Below are 15,537 nucleotides of genomic sequence, written 5' to 3'. Positions count from 1 at the left end.
AATATCCTGGAGAAAAGGGCATCCTGTCCTTATTGTATCCAATGCCAGTTTACAAAGTCTTTGCAGGTTGTAGTCTGCACACTTGCTTTTAGCAAGTATGTTTTAAAGAATTGATGAAGATGTATGAGAGATATTTTGAAGGCACATCAGTAGGATTTGCTAATTGAATGTGAGAATTTTCACAGGAGAAAAGGAGATAGTTGTTACTGTTGGAGCTAAGAATTCTGAGATACCTGCTTCAAAAGATATTTTGGATTTAGTATCCCTAATCGTTGCAGTCGTAAAGGTTAAAGGAAAGAAATCAGAGTGGCTCTAATACTTGGCTTGTGTCTCCACTCTGGTCTTTGCCTCGGCACCGCCAGGTGTCTCAGGATTCTCAAGCTGTCTTCCTGCCTTTGATGTATTAATATTTCGGGAACCTTTTATTATTAGCACTGGGACTCTTCAAGGCTCTGCTGAGCTTCAGTTGGTCCACCCAATTTCTTGTTTATCCCAGTGGCATTGGCCTTTGAGGCTGTCTGTCTGTCTGTCTGGCCCAGCTTTGGCAGGTCTCGTCAGCTCACACCCCTACTGGGAGGAGGCTGGCTGGGGGCTTCCTCTGGCTGCAGATCTGAAGAGCAAGGGCCCAGATTTACCCTGTTCCCCAAGTTCTCTGCAAATATTACCTTCTATCCTGCGTGGTTGCTGACATTCCTTTATCCTTAGTCAAGTATTATTGAGGAAGGCTGTCTAATTAATATATTTCCATAATCATAATAGCAACCCATTTTTGAGTACTCAATTTGCATCCTTTTAATTCTACCAGTTGTAATCTTCATGCCAACTAGGTACACTAGGTATGATTATTTCCCTTTTTACAGATCAAGAAACTGAGTTGCAAAGAGGTAACGAAATTTGTTAAGCAACTTGCATTTGGAATGTGGCACAGCTGTGCTCCAAGCCAGGGCAGCCTGCCTCCTGTGTTGCCGTCTTGCCACTTTTCTTTGCTGCTTTGAGCCAGCAGGTCTTAGGTTAGCTGGCTAATTCATCCATTACGACTCATGGTCATGAGGTGCAGTGGAAAGATCTCTGGGGTGAGTCAGAGGGTGGACTGTTTATTCTGGTCTAAGGTGTGTGACCTCTGCAAACTTCAGCCACTTCATCTGCAAAATGGAAATTAACACCTTAAAGCAGGGGTCCTCAAACTTTTTAAACAGGGGGCCAGATCACTGTCCCTCAGACCGTTGGAGGGCCGTTGGAGAGTGCAGCGCACATTCCACACATGCGCACTGTGGGCCCAGGACGAGTCGGCTGCTAAGCAGGACAGGCAGCGGCGGCAAAAACACCCGGTGGGCCGGATAAATGTCCATGGCAGGCTGCATGTGGCCCTCGGGCCGTAGTTTGAGGACCCCTGCCTTAAAGGAATGTAAAGAAAGTGTAAAGAAAATATACATGGGGGGAAATTATTTATTTATTTATGTATTACTTTTGAGACAGAGTGTTGCTCTGGCTGAAGTGCAGTGGCATCATCATTGCTCACTGCGACCTCAAACTCCTGGGCTCAAGCAATCCTCCTGCCTCAGTCTCCCAAGTATTAATAGCTTGCTAGGACTACTGATGAGTGTCATCATGTTAGGCTAATGCTTAAATTTTTTTGTAGAGACAGTGTCTCACTATGATGCCCAGGCTGGTCTCAAACTCCTGGCCTCAAGCAGTCCTCCTGCCTCAGCCTCCCAAAGTGCTAGGATTTACAGGTGTGAGTTACTATGCCCACCCCCCAAATATTTTTAAACTGTTAAAGAGTGATATAACATATCTCCTAGTAACACTACAAAGGAATTCCAGAGCTAGTAAGGAAATAGCTGAGCAGGGACTCAAACTTGGCATTCAGAGACTAAACATCGAGTTCTTCCTCTTGTATCAGGATGGGCCAAGATGAGCATTTCCGTGGGGCCATTTTCTTGGCAGAGCAGGTGAAAATTTTGTCTACTTGACAACACTAATTAACTGGGCATTTGTCTGGGGTTGGCAAGAAATAACAGTTCTTTGTCTTAGTCACACTTTTCCTTAATAAAGAATGAATTTCTGTTATGTTTTCAGCATTTGGGGCATGGCTGTTTGTTTTTGCATTTTATACCTTTGGCCATTGCGTATACTTGAGAGTTTATTTTTTAATGCAATTACAACGTCTAACAGAGGACCCCTCTCTCCTTAACCCCCCAGATAACCCATAGAGGTGCTTCACCTCCCACTTATTTCTGTTCCGGATCTGCCAGGAAGGGAGTCTGTGATTTGAGTGCTTGGAGAGAGGGCTGTCCAGAACCTTCTTTGATGTGGTTTCTCATTCTCACCGAATTATCTTGTCTTGTGATCATAGTGATGCAGGCTATTATTTGTTAGTTTCAGCTGTGCGTGAGATAATAAATATTGGCAGAAAGCTTGCCGAAATGGTGTGTATGAGTAAAAGACTCCGGAGGAGTTAAACGTTTGATCGTATTACGAACTGTGCCATTCACGAAGTTACTGTGAGGAACACTGTAAAATATTCCCTTCCTCTGAGGCAGGGTCATTCCAGCTCCTGAGTCCAACTGTCTCAAGTCCTTTCCTAGCTCTCCCACTTGCTAGCTAAGTGTCCTTGAGCAAATCGCTTAAATTTCTCACCCAAAAAATGGAGATAATAATAGTATTAAATGTCTACCTCAGGGCTACTGTGCGGATCAAGAGATCGATTTGTGTAAAGCACTTAACGACAGCCTCTGACGCATGTCACCTGCTCAGTGGACGCATGCTATAACTATCACTTCCACGATATTTCAGTGTGTTCCTTTCCAGTCTCCTTCGGAATTGGTGTCATTTCTTACCCCCTGGACTATTTTGCAATCAAAAATGTGATTCACCTTTGATCTTTCTAGAATTAGAAAAAATTGTTTTTTAAAAACTATTCCTGTATTTTCTATCATTGAGTTATACCTTTTGAATAAGAGTCAAGTTCAATACTTTACATCCCTCTATCAGCAAAAGGCAGGGTCCAAGAGAATGGGTCCCAGCGGGAGTTTGCGTTGTCTTGGCCATGTCCCCACCACGTTGACACAGTGGATGGCGACTCCCTGGGCTTCGGTGACACCACGTCCATCCTCCTGCCTCTCCTTGTGCCTCTCTGACCTTTCCGCCATGTTCTCTGTGTTGTTTGTTTGTTTGTTTGTTGCGCTTTACAGTTCGGAAGAGTTCAGGCATTAAATTCTATGGGACAACCTCAGCTTGGGTCGCGGTGTGTCCTCATGACTGGATTCAGGCTGTGCACCCTGAGCAGGATTACCATAGAAACGGTGCTGGGCTCTTGATCACCTGGTCCCACAGGTGTCTGCTAGGTTTCTTCTGATTAAATTGACCATGTTTTCTTTTGTGGCGTGTTCGTATGTTCTGGGAATATTTTTTCAGACAACATCCTGCTCCTCATCGAGCGTCTCCCCACCAGCCTTAGCAACCGCTGATGGCTCCTGCACAAACCGGCCACCTGTGTGGTGGCTGCCAAATGGTGACAATCTATTTCCATCATCCTTCTACATTGATTAGTTGGTATTCTGTTGTGAGGAAGAGCCTTCTCTTCTCCCCTATTGGTTGATTGATTGACTTTTTTTTTATAGCAGTATGTATTTGTGGCTTCCTATTTTATTCAAAAGATCAGCATCCATTATTATCATGACTTATCTGTATTTGGCCAGTGGGAACCCCTTTAAACAGGCTCTCATGTGCTCAACGTGTTCATATCAGCTACTGTACACTTCATTACTTTCTGGCATGGTTATATATTCCAAGCCCGGCTTGTATTTTCCCTGGCATTTGCCATTTCCCAAGAAGCCCAGGGAAATCAGATCAATTTAGAGAAAAATACTAAGTAAACAATAGATCAATTGGTCTATATATGTAAAGGTAAAATTCGTGAGTATGGTGCAGAAGGGATGGAAGTCTGGAGGCTTGAGTACTATTGACCAGAACCATGGGGCTTCCCCCAAACTGATACCTAAGATCACTGTCATGGATCTCTGCAGTGACCTCCAGCCCCCCTCCCTACCCCTCCAAGCCCCCCACTCAAGTCCTATTCAACTGTCTGTGATTCCCTTCACACAAACTCCATGGGGTTTTTGCCCCCGATCTATGGCTTAGGCATCACCCACCCCTCCTGACATGTGCACACACAAACCACCCATCTGGCTAACTTTACCTGTCTCGTTGAGACTTAACTAGTTGTGACTTCCTTTAGGAGTCTTTTCCTAGCATACACTCCAATCAAGGATGGATGCCACCCACGAGTCCCTAAAACCATACCCACATCTTCACTGTGTTATTAATAGCGTTTGTGCACTCAACTTTCCCAAGAGCCAGTGAGCGAGCTCCTCTCTGGCAGGGGCCACTTCTCATATGGCCTCCAGCTTGGCACATGGGTGGGGGCGCTTAGACAATGCGTGTTGGGTGAGCAAATGCACGAATAATTTTTGTTTTACATTTTTGTCCTTTTTAAAGTGCAAAGAAAACATTTCAGTTACATTAAGTCAATCAGTTACAAGGGAACAACAGTTACTATGATACTGATCCAGTAGAGGTATTTTGGGACCAGGAATGGGGACACCGTAGTGGAGTACATCGGTGAATCTTTCAATAGTAGGAATGACTGACCCTATGTATTCCAGGGGCTATCTAAAAAAAAAAACACCTGAAATATTTTTACATTTGCTAGAATAAGTTGAAATGAATTGAAAATACTATTGATTTTTAAGTGAAGAATAATCTTTCTCAGAAAAACAATGTGGTCCTTGAATTCCATTGTTAATATACCATTGTAAATAGCTCTTTTTCCCAGAACATTCTTTGTTTCTTTGAAATTTTAGCATGTGTTTCCATTCCTATAACTCACACACATGCAAATATTCCATTATTTCCTATTTGAAATTGATATTTCCTATAAAGCCTGTCTTGACTTTGATTTAAAATTGCTTGGCTGGTTCCCAGCCAGCTATATAAGAACTAGAGAGTTTGTTAAAAATTTCTATTCCTAGACCGTGTCCTTGGAGACTGGGATTCAGTAGGTCAAACAAGGGACCCAAACATGGGCATTTTAAAAATACTCTGAGGATTCTGATGGACTGCCAGATTTAGGAACCACTGGGACATTTTCCTAATTTTTAGAGTTTGTTGTTTTGGGTCCACTTTAGAAGTCAAGGGAAGGTAATTAAATTAGGAAAGGCTGCCTGTAAGCACAAACAAAGCAAATTGCTCTAACTGCTCTGAGATGCAAAGTGAGTAATTTTCAATATGCTGCATAATCTGTCTGATACCTTTGCTTCTTCTAACTTGGATTTTGGTCCAGAGGAAGAAACAGTATTTTTTTTTTGTTCCAAACGGGCCAGTATAATTATGATTGTATATACTGTAAACTTTAAGTAATTATGCAACATTCCATTATTGTACCATATTTTCAGCAAATTGCCAGCCTCTGATCAATAAAACTTCTTTTTAAGTGTCTGCAAATTGAAACCAAGAAATGAAAATTCCGATCAATGTTTAGCCAGAACTAATTATTATAAATCTTCAGAAAAAGATCACAATTTCTGAGAATGTAGATATCCTATTTTTAGACCTGGCATACCTGTTTTAATATATGAAAACAGTTATTTTACATTATTATTCTTCTACTTCCAACAAAAAGGAACAAAATATTTCGTATCTGAATATACTATTAACCAAAGACACCGTTGGGAGATTACTGTACTTTTATTTTATAATTCTAATAAGGCTTGTTCTCTCTCTTTCACAGCTTTGTTCTAAGTGTAGATGTACAAATATGTTTACTCATGGCAACATATAAGAAGTTGAATAATTAATCGGTGTTGATTGTAATTGTGATATGTGATTGTCATTGTGACATGTGATCCCTCCTTCTTTTACTAAAAACGGTTTTAAAAAATCTGAAATATATGGATAATTGCCTATCTCAAAAAATTTAAGTATTAAGAGAAAGCACATTAAGAGAAAAAGGAATCGTCTTTATACCAGCCTCCTAACAAGTCAGAAATATTTCTTTCTCCTTGTTCCATTTTAGTTCTTGTGCATACATTATTTTTACTTAAGTTATAAACATTTTACTGATACATTGTCTTCTGTTCATATGACCACTTAACCTTAGCTGCATTGTCATTATATTTCTACATAGTCTCTGTAATTTAAATTACTCTGTAATATCACAGTGGGTGGTTGTACCATTGTAATCTTGGACCTTCCAATATTCTTGAATGTTTACATTGTTTACAACTTATAAAGTGGACTTTCATCGTTGGTGTTTTACCTGTGCTTCAAATGACAGAGAGCCCATGTATTGACCTTGGATCTCATATGCAAATCATCTGGTTATGTCTATCATTCATAAAGATAATTTCTTCATGGAGTTTAATTTGCCAGACCTACATGTGCATGGGAGTAGGCATGCCCTCTGTAAGCAGTGTGGCACCCAGACTGGCTGCTTTTCTACTTGCCACTGTTCTCTTGTAAAATTTCAGTTTGGTTTCTCCATTCATGTGATCAGGGAGCCAGGGAGCCTAGCACTAAGATGGTGAATGAACTGCATGGGTGGATTCAGACTTTTAGAGGGTCTAAGCCCTAAACAGAAGATAGTCTTCCTAACACCATATATTAGTTCAAGGAAATTCAATAAAGTTCTGAGTTTTGCCACCTGACTACTTCAAACCTTTTGTTTGTTTTGTTTTGTTTTGTTTTGTTTTGAAACATCTAATTATTTCAAAATTTATTTCTCTTTCCTTTTGGGGGTAGGGATGGGATCATCTTCTTTGGTTGTACCCCAAACCAATGTTTCCTCTTTTCTTGGGTATCTCAGCAATTGATTAACAGTTAATTAGGCTAGGTATTCATCGAAGGACATTTGCTCTGCACCCCAAAATTCTTGATCACCAAGAGCAAACAAAAATATTATCTTATGAACTTTAATAGCCCAAATTTTTTATAATAAATCCCACCATCATTTTATATGGTATGTGTTCCTTTAATCTAATTATTAATAATTCTATCCTGGTAACACAAAGGCTACCAATAGAGAGATGAGAAATGTAACTGACTTAAGCATGTTTTGAATTGAGGTCATTATCAATTCAGGGGGATTTTGAAGGAAGAATGGATGGGGATTTTGAAGAGCAGACTAAATACTATTAACAAAAGGATTTCCCCATGCAGTAAGGCTAACAAACGGAAGGTAGTCTTTGTTACTCAGGATGTGATTAATATTGCCTCATCGTTTAATTTTAGAACTTCTAAAATAAGGAAGCTTGCATCAGTTGAAGGCACATGGTTTGAAACCTCAGAATGCCTACTTTTTCTTTTCTTTGGTTAATTGCAGAAATAATACATGCATTACAAAAAGTTTAAAAAATAGAGTTAAAACGAGTCTCCCATAGTCTCTTTAACTTGACCCAAACTTCTGATAATGTTTTGTGGCAGTTCCGGTTTTATTTTTTATGTACTTTCAAAAATACTTTTGTAACCATGTTTTGTATATAATTTGAATCTGATTTATTTCATTTAACATTGCTTCATATGCTTTTCCCCCCTGTGTTTACAGTCTTTATGTCAGTTGTAATTTCTGCATCATTTCACCCTTGTGATGTTCAATAAGTTTCCTAATCATGCCCCCTAGTATTGGGCATTTAGAATGTTTAATTGTCTGTCTTGTACACAGTGGTAATTATCAAGACTTCGGTGCACACCATGTTAATGTCGCTCACACAGGTCACAGAGGTGACCCGATCCTGCTGCGATTTGCCTTTGTCTACCAATATTGTGCTGGGGTTTTTTTTTTTTCCCCTGAATTCCTTTTGCCTGTTTTCTTTTTTACTTGTGTTTGTTTTGTGGGGGACAAAGGGCAGAGCTGGTGACAATCCACTTCATAGGTGGGCATTTTTGTCTTTCTTTCCTCAGTGGTGAAAGTGGTGCTGGAAAGACAGTGGCTGCCAAATACATCATGAGTTACATCTCCAGAGTGTCTGGGGGAGGCCCCAAAGTCCAGGTGAGTGGGTGATGGCCCATCTTGACACTTTATGCTATGCAAAATGCAAGAGCCTCCATTTTCACTTTGTAAAAGAATTTTTCTTCCACCAAGAAAAGACCTTGGTTCTATAACCAAGAAAAGACATTGCTTCTATAACTAAGAAACTTGAAATCTGCAAAGAAATAGCATATTTTAAGATAGACATGCCTACTGTATAATGAACTCCTATGAATCAATAAAAATGTCAACACTCCAAAAGGAAAATAAGGGATATGAAACAGAACTCATAGAAAAGGAAATATAAGTGACTCATAAAACATGAAAATATGTTCACCATCGTGATAATAAGAGAAATGCAAATTAAAACTACACAAAAAAAGCTATTTTTTTAACCTATAAGGTTGGCAAAAATTTGCAGTGTTTTAAATACTAGATTGGTAAGAATGCAGAGACATAGTTGTTCTCATACTTTGCTGGTAGGAGCATGAACTGCAGGACATTTCTGCAAAATCAATCAGACTTGCATGTATATACCATTTGCTTCGGCAATTCTGCTTAAGAGAATTTATCCTTTATATATGCTAAAATGTATGCAAAATTTTATATATATATATATAGTTATTTGTAGCATTTTGGGTATTGCAAAAGACTGGAAGCAACTTAACTGTTCCTCAATAGGCAACTAGTGATATAATTTATGGTTTGTCATATAATAGAATATTATACAGCTATAAAAATGAGGCTTCATGTACTGACATGGAATGATCTCCAAGGTATATCATTCATTGCAAAAAGCAAGGTTCAGAACATTGTATATAATATACTGCCATTTGAGAAGAAAAAGAGAGCATATCTCTATAGTTGTTTTGATGTGTATCACATATCCCTAGAAGGATACATGAGAAACTGGAAACAATGGCTGTCTTTAGGGAGGGAAGTTGAGAGCCTGGGGGGAGGGAATACTCTTCCTGTATACCCTGGGGAAACTCTTTTTTTATTTTTATTTTTTTTTATTTTTGAGATTGGGTCTCACTCTGACATCTAGGCTAGGGTGCAGTGTCATCATCATAGCTCACTGCAGCCTCCAACTCCTGGGCTCAAGCGATCCTCCTGCCCCAGCCTCCCGAGTAGCTGGGACAATAGGCATTGAGCCACCACACCCGGCTAATGTTTGTATTTTTTGTAGCCATGGGGTCTCACTATGTTGCTCGGTCTGGTCTCGAACTCCTGGCCTCAAGCAAGCCTCCTGTCTCTGCCTCCCAAAATGCTGGTATTACTGGCAGGAGCCACCATGCCTGGCCCCTTGAGAAACTTTTACGGTTTGAAGTGTGTGAATAAATTTCCAATCAAAGAAATTTATAAAAATTTTAAAGGAGATAGAGGGAGAAAGGGAAAAGAGAAAGGAAAAAGTAAAGATTAGAGTGTATAAAGGAAACCTTAGGAGAAGGAGAAGACCCAAGAATGAGGGGTAAAAGGTGAGGAGTACAAGAGGGGCAGAGAAGTGCTGGATTCAAGAAGACAGGGCCACGAACAGGGTAGCTACACCTTTGTCTGTCCTTGGTTTCCCTCCTGTGGTATCAGAATCAGCATCGGCAGGAACAGGTAAGGCCCACTCCCCAGCGAGCAAGGGATGATGATGATGGTGAGCTGAGGTCCATAAAGGGCTGCCAAACTCAGTGCTCATCACTGGCACCTGCCAGAAATTATTCTGAAGATTAAATTTTTAGGCCAGGTGCGGTGGCTCACACCTGTAATCCTAGCACTCTAGGAGGCCGAGGCAGGACGATTGCTTCAGGCTAGGAGTTCGAGATCAGACTGAGCAAGAGCAAGACTCTGTTTCTACAAAAAATAGAAAAATTAGCTGGGCATGGTGGTACGCATCTGTAGTCCCAGCTACTTGGGAGGCTGAGGCAGGAGGATCACTTGACCTCAGGAGTTTAAGGTTGCAGAGGGCTATGGTGGCGCCACGGTACTCTAGCCTGGGGGACAAGGCAAGACTCTGTCTCAAAAAAAAAAAAAAAAAAAATTAAATTTTTTAATCAAAATCATTTAATAAGCAATTTTATTGCCATGGTCTGTTATAGAGTTTTAAAAAAGACACATAAAATTCTCAGCTAGTCCAAGTGCGGTGGTGTTTACAACCAATTGATCACAACCAGTTACAGATTCCTTTTGTTCCTTCATTCCCACTGCTTCACTTGACTAGCCTTTTAAAAAAAAAAAAATCCTCTTTGCTGTGGTTCTATCTGCTAATTAAATAGTGCTCCGTCATGTCCTGGTGGATCAGAAAGCTTAAGGCAGAGCTCAAAATTCCGCATGTGGCATGAAATGGTCTTAGAGTGGCCTCTTTCTCTTAGTGAAAGAACATCTCGAGCAGCTCTGTCTGCTAGAAAGATGAAGCAAGCCACGTCTGTGATTCTAAATTCTCTAATTTGTAGAAACAGATGCAATTAATTTTTGGAATATTTTTATTTAACCCAACATATCCTAAATATTATCATTTTAGTATATAATCAATATAATAAAATTAACGAGATATTTTACCTTATTTTGGGGGGGGGGGACAAGCTAACAGCCACATGTGGCGTATGGCTTCCATATTGGACAGGGTGCAGATCTAGAACCTAGGTTTGTGGGGTTCAGTCCACTTGCTTTTCTCCATTCCTGGGATCGTACCCCATCCTGAGAGTGTTGACACGGAGACAGGAATGCAGGATGCTGTTTTGTAGGAGGCCTACCCTTTTACCTTCATTTGCTCTTTCTCTTTTCCGTGATATGCATTCTGTTGGACATCACCAAGAGGTGATGAATACACAGAGATGTATGTGTGGACACATAAAGATTCTCAGCTTAAAAGTCTATAATTAAAGAAGGGAAGAGAGAGAAGAACATCCTTTCATTCTCTCCCTGAAGGAAGCTGAGTGTTGTTAAACCGTGTAGGGATGTCTGGCCAGCAAAAAAAGAAGAAAACAAAAAGATATAAAGGATTAACGAAGATCCACAAACTCAAAATTAATTTTACAAAGAAGAGCAAAGTTTACATAAATCCATGAGTTTTCAAAGGAGAATAGGCAACTTGGAAGTATGTTTCTAACCTTTTTTTTTTTTTGAGACAGAGTCTCGCTTTGTTGCCCAGGCTAGAGTGAGTGCCGTGGCGTCAGCCTAGCTCACAGCAACCTCAAACTCCTGGGCTCAAGCAATCCTCCTGCCTCAGCCTCCCGAGTAGCTGGGACTACAGGCGTGCACCACCATGCCTGGCTAATTTTTTCTATATATATCTTAGTTGGCCAATTAATTTCTTTCTATTTATAGCAGATGTGGGGGTCTCACTCTTGCTCAGGCTGATTTCAAACTCCTGACCTCGAGCGATCAGCCCGCCTCGGCCTCCCAGAGTGCTATGTTTCTAACCTTTGATGTTGACCCCATGGAGGGACCACCCAAACTTTGCCCTTGGTGCCATGGCTGACAATGATTTCCCCATAAGGATGGGATGCCCGCTCTCATTTCTCATGACAGTTTCTCTTCTGAATGTTCAGGAGGGTCCCATGGGAACACTTTGGATGTTACACAGTCAATTAGCAATCTAGTCCTCCTTGCTACAGCCTACGACCTAGTAGCCAGACTGCAGACGGTTAATGTTGATTTTTCTCTTCCTGTTTTCCTATGAGGACAATGATACAGAGTTCTTGGCTTGGAATTAGTCAGTAGCTAAAGAGCACAAGCCAGAAGACTTGTTATTTCTGGAACGTGTTTAACCATAGCATGTGAATAATTAGAAGTACAAGGGATGACTCACTTGTTGAAAGATGTCTCTAACATCACATCCTATCATCCTATCTGTGGAGCTATCTCATGTCCATGGTGTGTCTTGCACCCTTTTCAATCTGGCATTGAACTGGGGTGTTTGAAAACCAAATTTTCCCCCTCTAGTAGGCCAGGAATTGTGCTACACAATCCAGCATTGACGCTTGCTGTTCAGAGTGTGGATCCATGCTGGCAAAATCAGCACCGCCAGGGAGCTGATTAGAAATGCAGATTTGGGGGCTCCACCCCAGACCTACTGAATCCACGACTGCATTTTAACAAGCCCCCACCCCCACCCCCACCCCGGGTGATTCTTACACATTAAAGTTTGAGAAACACAAGACTATATTTCCATAACTTCCTCTGGGGTGGAGAAACTGATTAATTTCCCTACAGTAAGTCTCACTTGCTGTGGAGCCGGTGGAGGTGGGATGAGATGGGTGGGCAGACTGGCTGGGAAGGGGTAGTTAAAGACTCTGGTGGGAACAGCAAGGAGTTACCTGTTCGATTACCACTTCCCTTTCCTCCCTGCTGTGACTCCTGGCACACCCGGTAGTGCCAGGCAAAGCTGCAGCAACCAGCTTGGAAACCCAGCCCAGGAACATTTGTAGATCGCGATTTCGGGGTGGCACCCGGGTTCCTGGGGGAGATCCTGCATCAAGCCACGGGAGTTGGGAAGAGCTGATCACACAAATGGGTTTAGGTCTGTTGAGAGGAAAGAATAAATCCTCCAGGAACCCCCAGGGACGCGTGGATGTGGGGCCTCTCACTGCATTCAGAAACAGGGTCTTTAGGAAAAGTCTGGCTCCCATTGTGTGGTGGGTGTTTGTACCTTCCTAACCTCCCGTCTGTTTGCGGCACAGCACGTGAAGGACATCATCCTGCAGTCCAACCCGCTGCTGGAGGCCTTCGGGAACGCCAAGACCGTCCGCAACAACAACTCCAGCCGATTTGTAAGTCTCTTCCCTGTGTTGTAGGGTGTCGCCTGATTGATGATGTTGATGTTCCCGATTTAAGTCCCGTATCTCACGGGAAATGGGAGTTTCCCCCACATCATCAGGAGGCCGCCTGTTCAATCTTTCCTTCATTTTCTGGAGCGGCATGCTCTCAAGCTTCAATTTGCCCTTTGACTGAAGTTATTTTTGAGCCTCAGGGATGCAAGCAATATAATTTTGAAAGCAGTTTTCAACTTGAATTGCCCTTACTAAGGGAAATAAAAATTCATAAATGTGGCAGGTTTGGTCCTGGAGGAGTTTGCTTTGTGCCCTGAAGAAAAGACCTTCCTTCCTAGACAAATAGCTCGAGTAGATGGGAATCTCAGGTATGGTCGCCCACGAGCAATGATTTTGCTTCTTAGAAACTGGTCTGTAGGCATTAAAGGGAGCAGATAGTTGGACTGATCTGGCGTCTTGGAGAGAACCTGCCTCCTCTCTGTCCGTCAGAGTGAGCTGCCTACTTCCCACCCCCCTGGCTTTGTGCCTTTGTTTTGTGTCTGCTCAGGTAACATTACAGCATCCAAAAGTGACTAGTCCTAGCTTCACTAACTGACCCACTTACCCAAGGTAATGCAAATGTCAACTGTGTGTATGGTTGTGAATGCCCATCTAGACATTTCTCTGTCGGGTGTCTCCTGCCAGGATAAATTAGAAGGCTGGCAAGGATGAATATGAGTATATTACCCTTGACAAAAGCCACATTTACAGAGAGACAAATGTTTGCCCAGTAACCTTGGCTTGTATAGATTTTGCATCTTATCTCAACTATAGATTATGTCTGGCACTAAAGCATTCAAGGAGCCATCTGTGAGGCTGATTCTGGACCACTTCAAAATAAATAAGTGGGAATTTCAGAAAAAAACAATTTCTTTCTCACTCTCTATTTTGGAAGGAAACTTCTATTTCCAAGAGAATTTTTACTATGTTCTCATGTAATAATTAAGTTTCCTGGTGGGTTGTATCTGTCAGACTTGCCCTCACTTTCTTTCCTTGCTGCCCAATTATTCAAATTATTCATTTGTCTCATATTTTTTTGGCCCAGTGCCTGGGTTGTGTTATCTTGAAGAAATTTCTAGGTAATGAAATAGCAAAGAAGATGTGAACGAATTTTCCACTTGACCTTTTCCCCCTAATTGTCCATCTAAATCTGCCTTATAAAAATGGACCTGACCAAATTTAACACTCTAAATGTCTATTTCCTGCTCTCTTGCCCTCTTTTGAGAGCAGAATCATAATTAAATCAATATCTTCCTTGGGTTTTTCCAATATGAATCATTCTTTATCCTTGGAGGATGCATCAGTCAATTTTTGTAAACAACAACAAATTTTATGCAACTCTGGTGGAAAGATGGGAAAGAGTGTGATGGGCAGTTCAGACACACGCTCGCACATACACGCACATACACACTCACACATGAACACAATCACGCACACACGCGTATACATATACGTACACACAGTCACACACATATTCACATACTCACATGCACACACACTCACACGCACACCCTCTTTCTCTCACAGAGACATGCCTGATGGCATCAAAAGATGCTTGCTCTCATGAATAATGAGAGAAAAGTAAATTAAAACCATATATCATTTTCTGTCTCAGACAGGCAAACATGAAGGAGACCGATAATAACAGCAGAGAGACACCATTGGTTGAATTGACACCTTCTTCCCTCAGGAGAGCACTTGGGCAATTTTTATCAAAATTTAAAGTGCTCATTATCTTTGACCCAGTGATATTTTTGGAATAAATTATCTAAGTTCTCTGTTAAATAACTACTTATCTTAAAAGATATCCAGAATGTATTGTTAAATTTAAAAAACAAATTATAGAATCTTATGTACAATATGTTCCCATTTTTGTTTTAACATGTGCACATTATATAAAATGTAATTGAGATGGAGGTAAAGGCTGGGCGCAGTGGCTCATGCCTTTAATCCTAGCACTCTGGGAGACCGGGGCCGGAAGATTGCTTAAGGTCAGGAGCTCAAGACCAGCTTGAGCAAGAGCGAGACCCCATCTCTACTAAAAATAGAAAAATTAGCCGGGCATCATGGCACATGCCTATATTCCCAGCTACTTGGGAGGCTGAGGCAGGAGGATCATTTGAGCCCAGGAGTTCGAAGTTACAGTTAGCAATGATGATGCCTCTGTACTTTCCCAGGGCAACAGAGCAAGACTCTGTCTCAAAAAAAAAAAGTGGATGTAAATCAAAGTGTACATACTATTACAGTGATTATCTGGTAAGAGAATGTAGAAGTGGCATGATGGTAGGATTATGGATAATTGTACTTAAAAAAATGGACATGTAGTATGAATCATAAAAACATATTTTCCACTTATAAATCTTTTTCAATTTAAAAAATATATATTATGAAATATTTCATACACTATTTAAAAATAATACAACGAACCCCAAGAGTTGAAGCTTCTTTCTATTTGGTTATCAGCATGTAATATCCCATTCCCTTTGTAAAATTTTTTACGTTTCCCCCAAGGCTACTATACAGCAATCCTAAACATTTTGACCTTTGACCTCTCATTAGGAGTTTTTAGCCTTTTATATGACAATTTTGAACTGTGTGTAAGCGTTTTTATTACATTAGAGCAGCGGTTCTCAACCTCGGTTACATATAAAAGTCACCTGGGCGCTTTTTAAAACTATGCAGGTCTGGGCAGCAAGCAGTCCCTAGAGATCC

General features: G+C 41.1%; 1 protein-coding gene across 1 annotated transcript in view; it reads left to right on the top strand.

The window, feature by feature from the left end:
• Window positions 1-15,537, top strand: part of MYO1E (myosin IE) — a 205,251-nt gene that overhangs the window by 103,255 nt on the left and 86,459 nt on the right. Inside the window, exons 5-6 of the mRNA XM_076004428.1 lie at window positions 7,960-8,047; window positions 12,697-12,786. Of these exons, the coding sequence (XP_075860543.1) occupies window positions 7,960-8,047; window positions 12,697-12,786 (178 nt within the window). The remainder of the gene's footprint in view (window positions 1-7,959; window positions 8,048-12,696; window positions 12,787-15,537) is intronic.

Source organism: Microcebus murinus, chromosome 6 (assembly GCF_040939455.1).
Source record: "Microcebus murinus isolate Inina chromosome 6, M.murinus_Inina_mat1.0, whole genome shotgun sequence".
Classification (NCBI taxonomy): Eukaryota; Metazoa; Chordata; class Mammalia; order Primates; family Cheirogaleidae; genus Microcebus; species Microcebus murinus.
This window is presented reverse-complemented; position numbering and strand designations above follow the sequence as displayed.